Source organism: Alternaria ventricosa (assembly GCF_023758065.1).
Source record: "Alternaria ventricosa strain BMP 2768 chromosome Unknown scaffold_1, whole genome shotgun sequence".
NCBI lineage: Eukaryota > Fungi > Ascomycota > Dothideomycetes > Pleosporales > Pleosporaceae > Alternaria > Alternaria ventricosa.
The window spans coordinates 1,462,329-1,481,568 of NW_026055681.1; the positions used below are offsets into that span (position 1 = coordinate 1,462,329).

General features: G+C 51.8%; 6 protein-coding genes across 6 annotated transcripts; 1 reads left to right on the top strand and 5 right to left on the bottom strand.

Moving 5' to 3' along the window:
- Positions 1 to 950: 950 nt before the first annotated feature.
- Positions 951 to 2,034, bottom strand: J4E93_000494 (uncharacterized protein; the record flags this gene model as incomplete). Its single annotated transcript, XM_049338454.1, has 2 exons — positions 951 to 986; positions 1,048 to 2,034. 2 exons carry the CDS (start codon positions 2,032 to 2,034, stop codon positions 951 to 953), a joined length of 1,023 nt encoding a protein of 340 aa, XP_049204339.1.
- Positions 2,035 to 3,143: 1,109 nt separating this feature from the next.
- J4E93_000495 (uncharacterized protein) lies at positions 3,144 to 3,950 on the bottom strand (the record flags this gene model as incomplete). The annotated part of the gene is made up of 3 exons (XM_049338455.1): positions 3,144 to 3,417; positions 3,475 to 3,692; positions 3,744 to 3,950. 3 exons carry the CDS (start codon positions 3,948 to 3,950, stop codon positions 3,144 to 3,146), a joined length of 699 nt encoding a protein of 232 aa, XP_049204340.1.
- A 1,661-nt stretch (positions 3,951 to 5,611) lies between these two features.
- On the bottom strand, positions 5,612 to 7,693 carry J4E93_000496 (uncharacterized protein; the record flags this gene model as incomplete). Its single annotated transcript, XM_049338456.1, has 2 exons — positions 5,612 to 7,472; positions 7,524 to 7,693. 2 exons carry the CDS (start codon positions 7,691 to 7,693, stop codon positions 5,612 to 5,614), a joined length of 2,031 nt encoding a protein of 676 aa, XP_049204341.1.
- A 3,648-nt stretch (positions 7,694 to 11,341) lies between these two features.
- On the top strand, positions 11,342 to 12,671 carry J4E93_000497 (uncharacterized protein; the record flags this gene model as incomplete). Its single annotated transcript, XM_049338457.1, has 2 exons — positions 11,342 to 11,421; positions 11,471 to 12,671. 2 exons carry the CDS (start codon positions 11,342 to 11,344, stop codon positions 12,669 to 12,671), a joined length of 1,281 nt encoding a protein of 426 aa, XP_049204342.1.
- A 3,272-nt stretch (positions 12,672 to 15,943) lies between these two features.
- Positions 15,944 to 17,173, bottom strand: J4E93_000498 (uncharacterized protein; the record flags this gene model as incomplete). Its single annotated transcript, XM_049338458.1, has 1 exon — positions 15,944 to 17,173. The coding sequence occupies one exon, from the start codon at positions 17,171 to 17,173 to the stop codon at positions 15,944 to 15,946; it is 1,230 nt and encodes a 409-aa protein (XP_049204343.1).
- Positions 17,174 to 17,640: 467 nt separating this feature from the next.
- Positions 17,641 to 19,182, bottom strand: J4E93_000499 (uncharacterized protein; the record flags this gene model as incomplete). The annotated part of the gene is made up of 1 exon (XM_049338459.1): positions 17,641 to 19,182. The coding sequence occupies one exon, from the start codon at positions 19,180 to 19,182 to the stop codon at positions 17,641 to 17,643; it is 1,542 nt and encodes a 513-aa protein (XP_049204344.1).
- Between the last annotated feature and the right edge of the window lie 58 nt (positions 19,183 to 19,240).

Genomic DNA, 19,240 nt, shown 5'->3' on the forward strand with positions numbered 1-19,240 from the left:
TGCAGCCCTACAAAACTCGCATGTGAAAGGAAGCCTACTTAACCTCGTGGGGACTAGATAAACCCCAGTACATCTACGATGCACATGTGATATCATCGTCGGAAACGGAATTTGGCGTACGAGCGGTATCGAAGTGCATACGCATGCAAGTGTGAAGACTTGAATGACAAGTACAAATCTGCGTCCATGGTGAAATGAATGCAAGGTGAACACACGTATATAAATACATATAGTTGTCCGTCCAAGTAACACGGACGTACGCTACCACATTCCCTGGCTCCGAGCAGCCATCAACATGACCTGTCTCATTTGCTGCATCTGTGTTTCTTGTAACTTGCTCAATGTCATCGTCGAGTAACCTACCGCAGGTCTGCAAGCTAACAGCGATAATCCATCGAACCACCGTAGAGCCTCCCACGCCTCCTTTCTCCATTCGATGTTGCTGTCCCCCAGAGCAATCTGATCAGTAGCTATCTTCCCTAGAACAGCCAGCAACGAGGGCAGCGGCGGTAGTCCAATACCACCTTTGTATTGTCGAGACCGAACAATCTCCCGAGTAACGAGTACGATAGACTTGTATGCGTCGATATGAGACACACGTCTAGCTACAAATAGTCTTTGCGCAATATGATCGCACTTAACCATCGTAGAAGCGTCGATCCACTCCGTTTTGTGGTCACAGTCCACCCAACGCCAACGACCATGCAATAGCTCTAGACAGCCGGCATCTTGCTCTTTAAACCGCGAACGGCTTATATTCAGTTCTTGCATCCACAAAGGCTTAGTATTGCTGGTACTCCCCTGAAGCTGGCTTGCGGAGAGATGGTCGTTGTCGATAAGCGAACGCAGAAGCGGGAACATGGAAGCGTGCGGGAAGGACGTTATACCAGTATTGAGTACTTGAAGTACATGGTATACGTCAGGAATAGCTCCGAACTCGAGCAAGATCTTTACCACTTCTTGATGATTGCGTTGGATTGCAATGTCTAAAGGATCAAATCGAGGCAGCCAGACATCGGTGCCCATAGGAGCTTCTGCGACACTCACGATACCCTGTTCCAGGAGAAAGCGTATGATTTCGATATTGCCATCGCGGAGAATCTCGTGATATGCGGCGAGAACTTCCGGGTCCATCCTGAGCATGTGCTTCGGGCGCTGGTCTTCCTTGAGAAAGTGCTTGATGCAGTTCAAGTTATGGCTCTCTATAGCAAGGCAGAGGAAATCAGGTCGATCTCGTTGCGCGAGACGAACGAAGCGTGTTCGTAAGAATTCGATCAACTTGTTTGCTGCTCGCAGGTGACACCCTCTCATGGCTGCCTTGATGGCTTCTATGATGAAATAGAATTTGTTTTCACACTTGCACTCCGTTGTAGTCTTGGAGGAACCATGGACAGGGGCGTAATGTTTGCAGCTTTCGTTGTTCGTCTCCAACCCCACTTTCACTTTGGCAAGCAGATACTCGATCATTACACTCTTGCCTGTACTAGCTGCGGCCACAACTGCGCTAGGGAGGTCATGAACGTGATAGTCGAAGCGGTGCTCGAGGAAGTCCGTGGTGTGGTTCAAGAAGTGTGCGACAGCTTTGAAGTTGCCGACTGCTGCTGCGCCAGCTAGAGCTTCCCAAAGGGAAATTTCTGGATCGACAATCCGGGGAGAAGCCGCTACTAGATCTTTTTTAAGCCAGATGGCAAGACCTTCTCTTAGTCGGTCACGCGGGGTAGTGGCTACGACGGCTCGGACGAGATCCAAAATGTACTGTTCCCGAAGCTCAATGTCGTCGTCGTCAGGTAGGTTGAAGCGCATAAGAATACCAACGAGCTTGTTGATGAATGCTGGGTAAAGGTGCAAGTAGCCATCTTGACTCCGAATGCGATTCAATAGGTAGGTCTCCGCATGATCGACCACGAACTGAAACGGAGACTTCGCTTGATGAAGTTGTAGGCCGACCAATTTCATGTAAGCTAGATACTTATTGATTGGAGTCTTGGCGAGCAATTGATGGTTTAAGACTGCGGCAAAAGACCCTAGTATCATTAGTGGTGATAGGCGAACTGGCACCTTGGAGACTTACTGCAGACGAGACGCGTACGAAAAACTTCATCTAGAAGAGTAGCTTCAGAGTAATGCTCTAAAACACTGGTGAGTATTTCAGAGGGTAGTCCGAGAAGAAGCATGGCTGAGAGCGTTTGTGATCTTGCGTCTTTGCAACAGCGAATGGAGCTACGTGGATCTAGGCCGTCTTATGTAAACCGGAGTTCATCGATAGAAGAAAGAATCGAGGATCTGACGACCGCTGAATGCGAAAGATTGCAATAGTAAAAGATTGGGCCAACAGAGGGGATTATAGGCCAGGATTTAGTAACGCGGTGGAAAGTTAAGGTCCGACACTAGTGGCAGTGGGTACCTAGGCAGCCTAAAATCGTAGGACATCGAGTGAATGCCTGCCTCTGTCAAATGACCAGGTAGTGTGATCTTACAGTCGCAGTAAAGGATAGTCTTCGGCAAATACGATCACTTCCCAGGTCCTCGTCAACGCAGCAACATCTTTGCTTCGATTACTGAGATACCTCTCGAGGGAGATACCAGCAGCATCGAAACACGTATCCACTATTCATCGAGAGTTTCCAGCTCAGACCATAGTGTGTGGCCGTGCGAATGCTACAAGGTTTGCAGTAATAGCACCTGGGCAGTCTTCAATCGGTAGTGGCTCGCTACTGTACCGTAGCTGCAAGGGCCTGAAATGTGTTGCTCCGCCTTTTCGCTGACCATAGCTATCTCAACGCAACGGCGATATACATATGCTCGTGACCGAAAGGTATGTCATTGGGGGAGTGTGCTAATGCTGGAGGGTCAGGGCAAGCACAAGCTTCCTTATCGATAAGCACTTAGTAGGATTACCAATCACGAGCCAGTATCGCAAGATTAGGGGGGTCCTATTCTTGGCGATCTTCCGCTCCGCAATTGCCGCTGCCTCCTTCGCTCAGCTTACCACTTGCACCTATCTAGGGTGTCGTCTCACGGATGCGTAACAACACTTGAAAATATCATGAAATGCTTCATATATCAACTATTAACCGAAAACTTCGTTAAAGATCAATAGGAACGCGCCCACTCAACACCTCCAGTTTCGCCTCACGATTGTCTCAGTTCGCATCAATCTTGCCGATCAAGAACCTTGGCGCAGGTCCAGCGGCCTCATCCGAGTAAGAGAAGTGAGCGGCAGTGATAGTAAGCGTACCGACGCATACAAGATCACCGGTAGCACAGTATATTTCCAGGTCTTCGCTAGGGTAGTCAGAGATGCCACCACGGTTCTGGAGATTTCGCGTGTAGCCGAAGAGCACGATACCCTTGACCTGATCGCGAATGGTAGTAGAGAGCTTGGGAATGGCACCTGCGATCACGGCGGTACCCTGACTGTTGAGGTGTTAGACATGTCCTTAAGTTGAGAAGGCGTAATGAACAAGCACGTACCTGTAGCCGCCAGCAACGATGGGAGTGTCAGGACATTTCTGATTCGCTTGTTCAAACAGGCCCACAGCTTCATTAATCGCAGCCTGGGAAGTGCCGCCAGGCAGTGCGTTCGAGCCTAAATCAGCCGAGTATGGACCGCCAACACCTTGGACCCACACATTGCTGGCACCATAGTTGCGCTCAAGAGCACTGGCTACTGCAGGGCCGGTAGAAGCGCCCTGTCAACGTGTTAGTCTCACGCACACAATTACATGCGGTATGTGACATGCCATATTACCACTCTCAGTGGAGGCCCTGGCAAAAATGAAGATTGCCTCTGGGCATGCCCCAGCTCGGCCATCCTCGAGTTCATTCCGAGTGGTTGTGCCGAAACCGAACTGACGCGCCTGTATCTCGTTCTCTGAGAATTGAGCTGCCGAGGAAATGGGCGAAGCCGCCGCCAAGGCAGTTATCATTGATAGCGTGAAGTACTTCATGTTGAGGTCCTGTCGAGACTGGGGCACTTGGGAAAGAGGAAGGAGTCAATTGGTGGTGGTGCTGAGATGCGAGCGTGCTGTTCAGAAGAGCGGACCTCTTCCACATATTTATCTTCTTCCTGAAGATGGGCGCGGATACTCGGCCATCGATCAGCCTTCACTAAGCCATGGCATCCTCGGAAGTAACAACGCAGCATTGATGGTTATTGGATCAGTGAGTTCGCGCTCTAGCGTTTCTATATTTCCACATGCATCCCCCCACGTATGACCTTTCCCGAAGGCACGCATTTGGCAGTGGCTGCAGAGTGTTAGGCTATAGTTGCGGGTCTATCTACGAGTCAGTGTCTTACAGCCGCAGGTACTATTTCTCTTTTCACAATAAGGAACGTTCCGCGGCCATGTCATCCGAATGACGTGCGGATACCAAGAGCGATCTCAGTACTAAGAGTGTAAATCACGAAGGAATCAGAGGCTCCATGGGCGGTCACCACAAAGCTATGGTGTGGGTGCAAAGACAAGCATGAGGAACAGTCGTCTAGCGGATCAGAGTAGCCCAAGGAAGTCAGCCTAGGCTGGACGGCTCGGATATGTGGAAGGCTGGTCAACATCACGATCCCATCGTTAGAGGAGCTGTGATTCTTTCCGTTTAGAAGATCTGGAAAGGATTTGGGCCTCGGCTCGAGAGGACAAGAATGTTGGAAGCCCGTCAGGGATGGCAAGCCACTTGCTAGCGTCCGCACGAACATAGCGGTCTCCACTTGCCACCCATGTCCCGTGCAGATCATCATTGGCTCTTGGATCTCTCCAATCGTTACCAATTGCCACTCGCGACATGATATAGATATCGAGATGGCGTGCTTGGCAGTCAATGAGGTTGCCGGCCCAAGCTACGCTTTCCCTGTAGCTTCGGGTCTTTGTCCTGTAACGTTCTTGTACTTCCGTCGGCACGGGAGGAACCGGCGAACTCCTTTACACGCTGCTGTTTTCGCGCACATGAATGACTGCGATTCGTTCCGTAACAAAGCATATTCACTTCTGGACAGGCAGTAATAAATAATCACAGTGCTATCAATCTAGGAACTCTTAATCAACTTACAGGCGACTCATCGCTTGGTGACCAGTCCGGATTGGAAAACGCGTGGATGTGGATGCTGATAAGCAATGGCAAGAATGCCAAGAGTGTACTATATTGTGGCGCGATATGGCGGGTGGTAGGACGGGTGGTGGTAGATGAGTAACAGTCAGACATCGTAAGATATCTCGCAGCCACAAACATCCAAGAAAGTGGCATCTTCACGTTGGAGGCGACGATAATGATATCAACCGGCAAATTAACCAAAGAAAAAGCAAGCACCTCATCCATCGGTCTGTTTAGCCGTAGACGTGAGTTGAGTAACGAGAATGGCACTGCTGCGGATGACATCCAAATGAAGGACGGTTTCTACAATAGCGGGTGGCTTTGAAGTATTCTCACTCAGGACGAATCAGTGTGGGAGTTGTCTATGTCCGCGGAATCCACAGCTGAGTTGTATACCCGAGAACAAGAAGAAAGAGACAGATATCTGAACGTGGAATGACATTAGGCAAGTATTATGAATTGACATTAAGGATAGCCGCGATGGGTAAAAGTCTCTGCCACTAGGTATACGCAGACCTCAACATCAATACCTCAACTTCCTTGTTCCTCTAGTCTTCTTGATCCACTTGGCATCCCTCTTGCTCAGCTCCACTGCACTCCTCTTCCTCTTCGCATCACCGCCACCAATATTAGCAGCAGTGATATTTCCACACTCGGGTGTTGTCAAGCTTTGGCCAAACTGATCCGCGGCCCAGATGAGAACACCGTTCGACCACCCGAAACCTTCAACGACCTCATACTCTCCGCCTCCACCGGCAGCGTTGGTGCTCTCGTCGGCATACTTCTCGAAGATCGTTCCATTGCCTTGCGAGTCAGGAAGCTGCGGTACTTCGTCAGTCGCGCCACCAGTGACACGCCATGTGCAGTACAACGAGTCAAGATAGCGTTGTGCGAGGCGGAGTGATAGGTCTTGCGTCCAAATGTAGTCTTCTGTTGATTGCTCATCATCTTCTTCGCTGACCTCGAGAGGGGTGTTGAGCAAGCCTTGCATAAGGATGTATTGGAGCGGTGGCCAAACGTTCGGCTCATCCCACTGCTGACCAGTCTGAAGGTTCGTCGCCGCAATCGCGCCGTCTCGAGACTCGAGAAGCTCTTCAACGCGTCCGTATACGCGCCTCATTGCCTTGGGGTCATTCTTGATGCTTTCAGGAGCAGCGCCTGTCCAGAAAGGATAGAACTGAGAGATCTGGAACCATATCTGTTTTCCGGCCGGCGCACCTTGAAGTGATAGGGGCGTGCTCGTATTATCGGCCAGGGTGTATATGTTCTGACTGCTAGAGGTCAAGTTATAGTCGAAATAGCTGTAGTGCTCAGGTGACCAAAGGAACGTAGTCATCGCCTCGCTACGGTCTGCTGCCCGACTGGCCCACTCGCGCGCAGCAGTGTAGTTGCCCTGGTGGCGATGGAACTCAGCAATGGTGATCTCATTGTAGTAAAGAATTGAGTTGAGCTCCACTGGAATAATCTCAATAGTGTTGAGCGAGCGAAGAGGGAAGAACGTATCCGTGACGGCGTCAGATGGGTTGGCTATCCAGCGTGCCGAATAATCCCATCCACTCTCGGCGCCCGAGGCCAGATTAGAGTACAGTGTCGCCATTTCAGTCTCATTGAGCGACTTTGTTGCGTTGAACTCTTCGCCCTCCTCGTTGAAATAGGTCGCATTGTTTGCAGTCACGTAATCCTCGTAGTAAGACTCAGGTCGTGGCTGGGTGTTCGACACGGCATAGTGGTTCAGAGAGTAGTTCATACCGGCGCGCTCGAGCGTTACAGTACGGTTGTTCACCCAGAAGTCATACTCTTTCTCCAGAATAGGTAGTGCTCTTTCAAGAAGAGTATAGTTCTGGGTGTATTCGACGTAGACCCGAACCATCTGGGTAAGTAGTGGTGGCTGTGATCGATTCTCGTAGTATCGCCGGGCGCCATTGGGTACGAAACCAATGTCTTCGACAAGATCTAGGAAGTTTTCGATGATATTCTCCGCAATCTGGGTAAAGGATCCCTGAGTACGGAGTAGACCTTCGATGATCCAGAATGAGTCCCAGTAGTATGGTTCTCTAAACCGACCACCAGCTACTACAAAGGTACGGTTGACAGGAAGAAAAGAGTTGACGCATTCGGAGCAGTTTCCAGCCCCGACATAACGGCGCGTCAAGTCCGGCCATATGTCGATGACCTGACGTGTGAAGTCTCGAACGACAGAGCTGTTTACATTCTCGAGGAAGTCTGGCTGAGTTTCCAGCTCATCGGAGGGTACTTCTTCGAGCTCTGAGCCGGCTTCGCCAAAGTACTCGGAGAGAAAATCGTTGAGCGCGGTGTTGTTCTCAATTGGCCTTGAGAGTTCCGCGAATGCCGCGAGTACTTCGTCTAATGGTCGCGTTGTTGGTCTGCCATCAATGAGCCGTGATCCAATTCGATTTCGCATGTACAGTACTTACAGATCGACGAACGTCTTCGAATCCGCAAACGGCCTCGCAAGTTCAATCTCGCGAAGCAGGTCGCCGTAGCAGTATATAGGAGAGTCGCAGGGTGCGATTACGCTGCCATTAATAAACAGCGCGTTCGCCAGTGGCGCGGTTGTAATGAGGGCAGCACCCAACGAGCGCATTGACACCATGATTGAGGATCAGCTCTTGTCAGCAAAGAAAGTGATGAAGCTGAACCGATGCATGGGTAAACGGTACTGCCTACTTAAGTACTCGGCCCTACGAGCCTAGTACGCAAGGAAACCTGCCATTCACCGAGTAGCTCGGGTACTTTGACCGGTTCGCACACGTACGTGGCTGGCCAGAGCACGAGGAACGCGCATCGTCATCCTTGGCAATGTTCCCAAAAGTACCCAAGTCGTTCTTCGGCATCAGCAAACGGCGTATCAGAAGCGTGCAGCTGCTGATAAAATGTGGGGAAGTCAAGCATTCCCCGCGAGTGCGGCTGTCGAAAATGTCTTAGCGTGATGTCATCGCCGTCAGCCCCGGTCCGAACCACGGAACACAACACATGGACGCTGTGGCAGATTCTGCTCACCAAGATTTTGACACTGCCTTACAGCTGTCATTCGTTTCTGATCTGATGAAATAACGAGATGAAGATGAAGTAAAGCATGACTATATACGTTGAGAACGATGAAGGCACAGCAGGTACTATTCTCTGGGTCAAAGCGCGTAGCTCCTGCCCGCAATCATGTACGTCGATTCTTCGTCACATGTCGCGTCAATATTTATCCTGTGATACCCGATCAACTACTACAATTAGAGTTATCCACATGGGCGCGGCTCGTACCCCGACATCGGTGTTCGATTTGTCGGAATAGCAGAGAAAGCAGCTATGGGCGCGTACAGCAGCGGCACTACCGTTACCCCATTAATTTATACACACCGCCGTATAGCGAAGAAAGATCAAACCGAAGGTTTCGCTATTGAACATCTACCACTACTTTCATAGACTATTGTAAGCTTTCATGTATTATGTATTATTTATCCCCAAAGAACATTCTTAATCCACCGCAAGACAAAGGGAGATGACTTAATGACGTGCAACACCGCACCCTTAACCGCTTGTCCGCACTGGAGTCTCTTGTGTAGAAACCTCTTGAGCGACTTCGACCAAAGCTCCTCCTCCAGCTTCCAGTACGTATGTGGAGCTGGCTGTTCCTGTCGTAGCGCACACCTGTACATTAACTACATTTAGCCCTTGTCTGGCTTCTCCAATTTCCAGATCGCACAACAATAAGCCCGAAAGGACTTTGCAATGTCCAGCGATCTGCTCCTTCTCACTAATAGTCAAAATGCCCGCCTCATTCTGGAGCACGATCTTCCACTCGCCATCGTATAACGCTGGCCAATCCACAGGCATCATATCTACGTGTCGGTCCTCGGCCGAACGAACAAAGTAAAGTGCCTCATATGAATCGAGCCGAAGTTTATCCAGAAACCCAAGTTTGTGAAGGATTCGGAGGTAATCAAGAAAATCGCATGTGCAGCTCACGGCTGACAGACTATGCGAAGCATGTTCGAAAGTCCAAGTAGTTTTCGGGATACGCCTTATGGCGCGTAGTAAGGGCAGCAAGTTCCATTCCCGTATATCCCAGTCTTCTTCTTTCAGATGCACCGTAACGTGAGCTAGTGGCGGGTAGAAAGTGTTGTTTGGTGCGAATGTATCGAGAAAGCGAAGGAGATTGCGGAAGTCGATGAAGGCATCCCAGGCCTTATAAAACAGCGGCCGAAACTCCGCACGCAACTGCTGGCATGTTGAGATCAGACCAATGGAAGATTCGCGGGCTGTGTCACCCTGCTCGTCAGGCGGAAGACTTGGTACGTGCACCATATGTGTACGGAACATGTTTTCGAATATGTCATGCTTATCTTCGATGGCGAAATCATACACTTTGTTCCGTACTTCTCCTGGTAGACGAAGAAAAGAAAACGGACCCAAGTCGGCTGTGGACACGTCTGGCTGATCGATGAGGTAGGGTGAGTGATGGAAGTCGGACATCGTGAATTCGCGCTCTATGGGTTGAGGGAGCCAGTTGATTATAAGCGATCGAGAATACTTGAGGTCGCTCAGAAGGGCAGCCACAACTTCAGTGAACGTACGTGCGCCTTCAAGGCGTCTGGTACCTTCTCTTGGGAATCTTCGCACTGTATGCCAGTGAAATTCCCTTCGGTCTCAGGTCATGCGATTGAATGAACCTCCGGCTGTGGCGACTAAACTGAAGAGGCTGCACTCAGCGTATGCCTCGTGGTAAATTGGCCATAGTGTTGCGAAAACCGTAGTTGCCCAGCGGCAAGTGAAGGATAGTACTGCCGTTTTGTCGCTGAGAGAGCAAACAACGCTGTTCCCGTAACACCAATGTCGCATCTCTTTTGCATTCCTCAGCTCTTGAATAAAGGTGACGCGAACGTCTTGATCAAATTCTCATCCCAACATTCTCGCCAGGCCGCCCAAGCTCACATTTAGACTAAAGCTCAACTTCACGCCCTTGGCTTGGGCAGTAAACTCCTGACTGTGGTGACTCCATTCTCTCCGGATTTGCGCACGTTGCTGCAGGGCGCCGAGTTTCCTTGGTAAGGTCGTCGCTCTCTTTTCGCTCTCTACGCGTGCGAGAATTCTTCGTTGCATGTTCATTGTGTCTTGCAAGATTGGTCCCATCATGGCTTGGACGCCCACAGCCTGATGTGGTGGTATGTTTTCGGAAACAAGTCTGCCGCTCCGAGTCTGGGCGAGGAAGCTTTGATACCGGTAGGAATGTAAGACGAAGTTCTGGATGTCTGTTATGGCGTTCTTCTGGAGGAATGTAACAGCAGACTTGTAGTGTCGCAGATCCCAAACAGTCGCGTTCTTCTCGGTTACCAATAGAAAGTTATCTCCGGCGCCTAGTGCTACGAGGCGGGGTCTATCAGTCCAACTCCCATCCTGGATGTTGTTCTGCAGGGCAACGAGAAGAGGTCCTGGAAGGTTTTTCCAAAGATAGGAAGTATTGTCGTGGACAAAGAAAGATGAGTTGTACGGCCCTAGCGTACACCGGATATTGGAGATGTTGCGATTTCGAGTATGCACAAACTCAGCTAACTCGGCCGGGAGTCCTGAGCTTTCGACGCGATCTGTTCCATCGGTACCACGCCAGGTAAGGAGAAACGCATCCTCAAAACCTAGGGTCACATGATGAATCTTCTTCAATTGCGAAGAGGTGAGAAATCTCGCCAACTTTCTCGGTAGACGTGCGCTACATCATTGTCAGCATAATATGATCAGATTATCCCGTGCAAGCATACATTTCTCGTCTCGACGGACATTGGAAGAAGTGGCTGCCGCGTTGGCCAAACGTGAACGTGGAATCGCACATGTGCCGCCGAAATCTCGGACTCGCTAAAAGGGAACCGCTCGGTCTAGATCGGTGGAAGCGGTGTGGGACGCAGAAACCAGAGTGTCGCTATAAAGCCGCAATGTTGTGAAGAAGCAGACAATCGCACGACTGATAGTGTTGACACTCGCCTTGCCAAGGCTCGATCGCTTCAAGGGTGCAAACCGGATAGCAACAATCTGAAACCGTTGTCTGGCAGTGCGCGCGAAAGTTTGGGAAGACGTCACAGTGGCGGACAATTATCCCGCGGCTGTGAATTACGCGTTCGCGTGTATATTATAAGTCGACTCAAAAGTTCGAGCGCGTCGCTGACATCAGTAGAGCGCGATTCTCCAGCCTCCCGATACGTGACGTCATAAGTGGCTCTCACCCCAGCCCAATCACGCGCAACTAGGCATGAGCGGTACCAACACCTCGTTCTTCTCGTTCGGGCTTGAAGATAGCTTCATCTCCAAAAGCTTTGCGGGTCTCAGTTAGTATGCTACCCATCATCTTCCCCGCGCGCAACGACTGACAAAAAAAAAGCCGCAATCTCCCTGCCAGCCTCCAAGACCTCCTTCTCGGCAGGACAGTATCCGAGGTTCATTGGGCAGCTCTAGGGCCAGCGCCCGACTCCTGGATTCTCAGTTCCAAAGACTCGTCAGGAAAGGACAGTCTGCGTTGGGGCCCTGCTATACCCGCAAGGCTTCAGAGTATCTTAACAAAGACATGGCACTCTCCCCACCTGCGTGCCTTCCTGGGACCGGACGACTCCTTCATCATCTGGCATCCTGAGCTCATTCGTTGGGCAAATCTTCCGATACCCCTGGAGGATGCATTGCAGTCTTGGTTGACACCTTCGGGATGGCGATGCGGGCCACCGCGCATTGTAACTTGGGGTCCTGAAGGCGCGTTCTTCGCCATGAGCGAGTATGGCGACGTCGTGTACCGTTTGGGAGATGCGAATGCCTGGGAAATTTACAAAGAGACGGTAGAGGAATGGAAGGCGGAAAAGGGCTTTGTTTGGACCGATCTCGCTTCCATAGCTCTCGATCCTACGAGTGTTGATCAATTCATCGCGATCCGAAACGACGGGACATGGGCTGGCTCTATCGATGATAGCAACGAACAAGCACTGGAGACCTTCGCACTCAACTTCTTTGCTCGGGCGAAGAAGAAGACAAAACCCAATGCATCCCAGCCTGGAGGGCAGATGCCGAATGGTACAGCCAACTCCACGGAAGCGAAACCAGACGCCGCGACGCAAGTACTCTACGAAAAATGGTCAACAGAGGCAGCAGTAATGTTCGCGGCCGCCTCAGCAGCAGCCGGAGGCGCAAAGCCCAAAGCCCCACGGAAACTACAAGTCCGCTCCCAGTCAAGCAGTTCAGACGTCGCTCGACCACCGCTACAGCGCATGCCATCCGCATCACCCAAGTTACTTTCAATGTTTCCCTATCTGCCCACTACAGTCACAACTTGCAACCTCACGGCGTGTACGATACTCAAGTCCGAGCCAGAGAGTATACACGCCTGCCAGCATGATGTGGAAAAGCTACTCCGGGCAAGCGGCCTGTATAGCTACGAATGGTTGAGGCAAGAGCGTTTACGATGGCATCCCGACAGATTTGCACGACTATGCGAGGAGGAATGGAGGGAGACGGGGAAGAAGCTTGCGGGCGAAATGTTCAAACTTATGAGCGTGTTGATAGAAGATCTGAAATCGCGTACGGGCGAAGGCAGTTGAAGTACACTATATGAAATCTAAATTCTAGGATAGATCGATCGAATGCTATCAAGCTTGTCTAGCAACCAGCCTCAAGATGCCGTTGTCTTTGCCCAAACTAACACTACTACTTGCAGCCACCTCTTCCAGTCGCTGTCTCCCCATTGGCTGAGCTTGTTCCGTAACCACGTCGTCCATCTCGCAAAACAACATTGCCAGGATTGAACTCTTCCACAGCCTTCCGCTCTCCACGCCCCTACTCTCAATATGTACTAGTAGCAGGAAGATGGCCGACAAAGCGATCATCACAGCCGGAAACGCAATCCAGGCCCAGTTGATCTCAATACATGTTGTCGTGTACCACATTGTCCCTTCGGCGGGTTTGCTATGTTCTTCCATACCGTGGGTACGAATAACGGTGTTCATCGCATTAGTCAAATTTGTCATGATGCTGCTGACATGCTCTAGCGGCGCATCAGGCAACTGTCCGCTATCCCACAAGACACGCATATAGGCGTTGCCATAGCGAGCAGACATAATATCCATCAGAAATTGCTTGCCATAGACAGCTTGGAGATGAGTCTGTATACCCGTCATGGACCCAGTGAATAGGGACCAGACGCAGTCTTCGGGGTACCACACAAGCTCTGCACCTGGGCCTTCTGAGTCCAGGCTAGTTGTGTTGATGGGAGCAGCGTCGATGTTGCCTCTGGCGACAGCTAGGTAGCCAGGTGTTTCTGAAGTCTTCACGTCGCACGTGGTTTCTGTACCGTTGCGAATGGTTTGCTTGGTAGCTAGACGGAAGGGAGTGGCGCCACCAAAGGCTAAGTCCTCGCCGATTCTTACGCTTTTCACTATTTCTTCTTTGAGGACGCCGTTGTGGTAGGTTGCTTTGATGGTGTTGACGGTAGGGTATATGCCGCAGGTCATTGCTTGATACTCTATCGAATCATACGGGATGTATATCATGCCGATCGTAGCTATGGTGCCGTTGTACTTTGGGTCCGAGACGTCGGTCACGAGCTTTCCCGGCCAGCCTGCGAGTGGGAATCTTACGATGGGATCAAAAACGGTGTCGGAAATGCTCAGAGAGAGTCCAATGTTCCTCGCCTTGGTACCATTCTTCAGGGTGAGCCCGAAGTCGTATCCGAGCGGAACCGTTGTGTTGGTGCTGTTGGAGTTGGTAATTGTCTCGGGTCCGGTTGTCGCTCCATTTAAGTAGGTGGATGGGAGATAATCATCGACTTCACTGTCATAATCGAGCGGTGTTTCTACCACTTGTGAAGTGGCATTCTGGCACCAGTATCCCACACCCAGAGTTGAAAAGGCCGCTCCGTTCGCATCCGGGAACGTGCAATTGCCCGTCTTGCATCCGTAAGAAAGAAGTGTAGTTGTGTCCTCAAGCGGTTGCAAGATTCCGACATCCATAGCCACCGTCAAAGGAAGGTACTCGTCCGCTGTTGTTGGGGATTTCCTCTCCCCACTTTTGTTGAAAGCATTAGATCTGAGTATTCCGACTGCGGCACTTTCGTCAGGACGGAGACAGTCATTGAAGACGATGAGTTGCTGAGCGGCAAATCCGGTGAATGCCGACATTACTGTAACGAAGGCACCCATGGCAGCGATGAAGTATGGCTTCTTGATACGAAGACCGAAGATGAAAAGGACAGAGCCCCATGCACCACGACTTGCAGAATCGAATCTTGCCATATCTTCCAGCTTGCGTGCTTTACGGAACCATTGCCATTTCGATTGACTAATGCCTGTATCTGTCAGTCGCCGTACCGAAAATTGGTCTGCGAACAATTGCGAGTGTCAAGACGTACCTTCCGCAAGTACCATTGAAACTCCCGCTCTGATCATCATCGAGAACAGAGAAACGATGGAGTTGATGCTGACGATCTGCGGCCAATCCGGGAGAGGATGATTCTGATGCGCCATAAGAGTAACGATGAGTCCGATCAGTGATAGCAAGGCGAATATGCAACTGCATGTCTCTGCTGTCCAACCCTTCCTCCATAGTCGCAGTATGGTGTTCGTGAACGCTGTCCAGCCTCGAGCAATACCGCGTGGGATCACCAGTAGAGCACCCAGGAAACCCGCGAAACATCCTCGGGAACCTGCAGTACTTCTTTTCTCCGACTGACTCTGGTCAGAACCCTCGACTGTGTTGGTCGCGGGCCCTTTGCGCTGTTGAAGTAGCGGGCTCGATGGTGGTGGCCCTGTGGGATCCATGCTGAAAGGAAAAGCGATGATGAGCACCATCTACGTTTGCAGAGTCCCCATACTATATGCTTTCTTCGCATCAAAGTACCAAGCGGCATGGCAGGGCGTAAATAAGGCGTCCTGCGCTGTAACTGCCCTGCAGCGCGTACTAGCGAGCTGCACCCATAATAACCAGGGTCAAATTGTCCGGCGACGCCATTAGATAGGACTACTGCGACGAGCAGCGACCAGTGTTCTGAAGATAATTCTTGTAGTCTCGGAGACTTTTACGACCAGCGCATCTCAGTATCTTGTCTTCTGATACCTGTGTTATACGCTCCTCCATGTTGTGTAAAAGACGCCAGCAGATACCTGGCCCCGACAGGGTACATCCTAAACCCAAGCGCTTCGCCCCATCTCCAACTCTTCACCCCATCTGTCATTGGGTATAGGGACTAGCTCGGCGGCACTGTGTGACCAAGTTGCAGGAAGCAATGCGGGCGGGGGCGGCACGAAGTTGGCTATTATACGAGGGAAGCCACAGAGACCCTGGGCGTTAACGTGTTTTGGCCCCAGGTACCCACAAGATTCAGGCACGACTCTGTCACGGAAGGAACGATCGCTGTTCTCACTGCGCATAGGTAAGGGCTATCGCTAAAATTCATTCACTGTTCAAGATGGGGCCCCTCCGTGTTAAGACTTCTCTAGTAGCTGTCAGAAGCTGAGCAAGTCAAGTAGTTGTACACGCGTGCCGGGGTACTCGATGTGGCCATGATCCGTCGATCCTGTCATCTTCCGGCGCATGAGCGCAGTTTTGAAGCGGCACATGGGAACTGATTGCAGATTCGGGCTGAATTATTCACAAGAAGCGAACTTGGAAATATTATTCTATAAGTTGTCATTGTGTTGACCAGTGGATGTCGAAAAACAAGACTCATATGGAGCCGCCGCAGATACCAACAAATGGTGATCAGGTATACGCCTATCCTATCTGTGAACGCCGAATATCCCAAGAGGCCGTTATAGAGACAAAACAAATGACGACGAAGCGCCGAATCGCACGCTGAAATTGCAGTGACAGTATATGTTCATGAAAACCAGACCGGTTGCTGCTCGTGCCCCCGGTTGTCGCCAATATTATCGTCGTCGTACTCTTCCACCTTAAAGCTGGAGCCTAGAGCCTCGTTCGCTTCTCTGAGCATAGCACTCATCTGCATGCTCATCCTGCGCATCCGCTCGTCTTCCTCCATCTCCTCCCTTCGCACTTTGTCAATCAGACGCTGGCTTTCCTGCGGCAGAGGGCTGGCGACTTTGCTTGCATTATCCTCAAGCATGGCCGGTGAGCCAAAGCTTTGTCGATGATAGGAGCGCGGGCGTTCGTGTGAGCCAGGGGTGGCTTGTGGACTGCCGTAGAAGGATCGCCTATCCATTGTCGAACGTCGGGATACTGGGATCAGGGAGGGCCGCTTGTGCGATGGTGTTCCTGTGTTCGCTCGTGATACAGGCCGTGGGATGAGTGAGGGCGATCGGTCGGGCAATCTTCGTTCGGATAATCGCGGTGTTGAGGGTCTTGACTCTGTCTCCAGATTTGTTCCAACTACCACCCAGTTATCTGCAGTCCGAAGTCGCTTGGCCATCCTAGGTCGCTCGGGAGTGATCGACTCGATTGACTCAACTCCGTAGTTGTCGCTTGGGTATTCAGCAGGTAACCGTTGTACTGGGCCTGCCTCAAAGGGGTCGTCCTGAAGACCAAGTTTCTCCGCAACCTTCTCCTGCGCGTCGATATTGTACCTCGCTCCTCCTCCTGCCTGGAAGCCCCTGAAAGGCACAGTACAGAACTGGAAGAGCTTGCCGGCTACGCCTCCGACTAAGCCCATTAACGACCAAGGTTTGCTCTCGCTGGGTGTTGTATGCATTTCGCCAACTGCGACCTGTGTCGCGATGCCAACCTGTGGTGTAGGCGGAACTGACCAGTTGCCGCGCGACTTCTGGAGGTTGAAGTAGTCGTCGTAGTCGCCGTCTCGTCTTGTGTAGTTATTCGTGCCATCCATGCCCCCTGCGAGCTGGTAGCGGTCGTTCGCAAGCGGAGGTGGACTTTTGTTGTCGCCAAAGCGGTCGTTGTTCAGGGCATGTCCACCCCAAGGGCTTGTCGCGGGCTCATGCGCCGTCGAGCCATACCGGGAGCGCTTGCGGGTCGCGTGGACATCTGGATCGGTCACCTGGTGGCTGGAGGTCTCAGGCGCGTACGTCGCATCGAAGTAGGTCCTCTGTGACTTTGCGCGCGCATTCGAGGGCGAGGGAGTAAATAGCCCGGGCATTTCGTGGGAGTAGCGCGAGGTTGCCATGCAGGGAGGTGGATACGGAGGCGGCTGCCTCTGGGATTCAAGGCTGGCCAGGCACCGCTAGCGAGCGAATGATGTCAGGCTTGCTGCACGAATTATCGCTACCCGTCAAAAGCTTCCTTGGCCCGCTGGCCTGGATGATCAAAAAGTAAAGTGCATGTTGCGTGCAGCGTATCGTGGTCGGGTTGAGTGGGGAAGTGCGGAGGTGAGCTATTGTTTATGTTCAGCCGTCGCTGTGGTAGCGCTATGGACGGACCACCGCAGTAAGGAGTATGCGCAACATCGTTTGATTTCAGGAGCAAGACTGATATATGGGATTCAACAGAGAGCAGTGAGCCTATTTGTACACACGACAACGCCTACGATGAGGGTATATCTGCCCGAACGCCGTCGCAATGAGTAATGTTTCCCTACCAAACGCCAACGCCATGGCTCAGGTGCCTTTACGCCCTCGCTATCCATCCGCTGTGTACAAAGTATTCAAACAGTTGCGACGACTTGTTTGTGTCAATCTTACAAATCTCACGGGCCGTCTTCTTCTTAAGCGCGCCGCCGTTGTTTAGAGCCGCTCGAATAATAGTTTCCTTGAGCGCTAGATAGGGCTTGGGCATGATGCGTAGTGTGCTGCATATCTCCACCTCCTCGGGATTGAGCAGCTGAAGATCCGCCTTTGACTCCTTGCCGAACTTCAAGGGTACAGTGTTCGGTAGCGACTTAGGCACGAACTTTGTCTTGGAGTGCTGAGGTGTCAGGACGCCGTTTGCACCGTTGACACCATTCTGTGCGCGATCAGGAGGTGGCGTTGTGAGACCGCTGTTCTGCTTGACGTGCAGAGGCAGCTCCTGTGCAAGCAATGCTGTGGCTGCAGAGGGCTGTTCAAAAGGCGGTTGCGGCTTGGTCATCCTACTAGACGCAAGACGATCGAACTGCCCAATGGGAGGCGGCCTGGTTTGTCGTTGCTGCTTCTCCTGTTCGTACTTCTCGCCGGCTTTGAGGCTGGTGATTTGCATGTTCCTCCACTCTTGAAGTTGCGAGATGGCCTGTCTAAGGTTGTGCTCGTATTCAAGGTCCTTGCAGAACTGCTCAAAGTCGGCGTGCTGCATCATCCTGGCAAAAGGCTTGGCCTTGTTCATCAGGTCTTTCTCTTCCTTCGTCCGCTTCTTGTCGGCCAGCTGATTCTTGCGGTACTCTAGCAGCTGATGCTCAAATATTATTTTCTTGCGCTCGACTCGGGCATCTAGACGGTGGTTGTAGATCTCCATGATTGTCATCTTGAGGTCCATCTCTGGCTCGAGCTCGCCCGTCCTTGGGTTCAAGCCATCACCGGGGTCGAACTGCATGTGCTGCACGGCCTCTTCTGCTTCGTTGAAGTATTCCGTTTCGAATTCTAGACGACCGGGCATGTATCCTTGGACCTCGTGGCAAGCGGGAACACTCGCCGTGGGCTTCTGCTTCGGCGCATCGGGCTCGCGGCCTGCAGCTTCCTCCTTCTTCTTCTCTATCCTCCGCTTCTTCCTCGCCTGGAACTCATGACGTGGTATGCGGGTGCTGAGCTCGGTGTCATCCTTACTGCAGTGCTCAGGCAGAGGGAAGCTGGGGCTGTCTAGGTATGTGTTGATGTAGTGGTCACGGACCTCGTCCTTCTCGCGATAGCCGCCTATGTGGTCCGCAATGTCTGCCCATGATCCCAGACCGTATGTTTCAGCGCCTTCTAGGAGGGCCAGTTCCTCGTCCGCTCCCCAGTCTTCGGTGTATATAGGTATTGAGTGTTGTTCTATAACTTTGAATTTGTGCTTGGCCGGCTGGTGGTCCCGTGAAGCCTTGCCGTCGGAGAAGCAGGGCACGCAGAGGTCGTACTCGTTGCAGACGTCCTCGGCGCAGCGTATGCGGACGGTCGACGTGATATCGGATGAACAAACATCGCAAACATACTTGGTCCCGCCCTCCGTGCCCCGCGTGCCTGTCTTCTTCTTGATGACACCCATGGTGCCCCGCTAATTGCGCGCGCAGGTGAAGGCGGGTTTGGTGATTGGGGGTGACGGG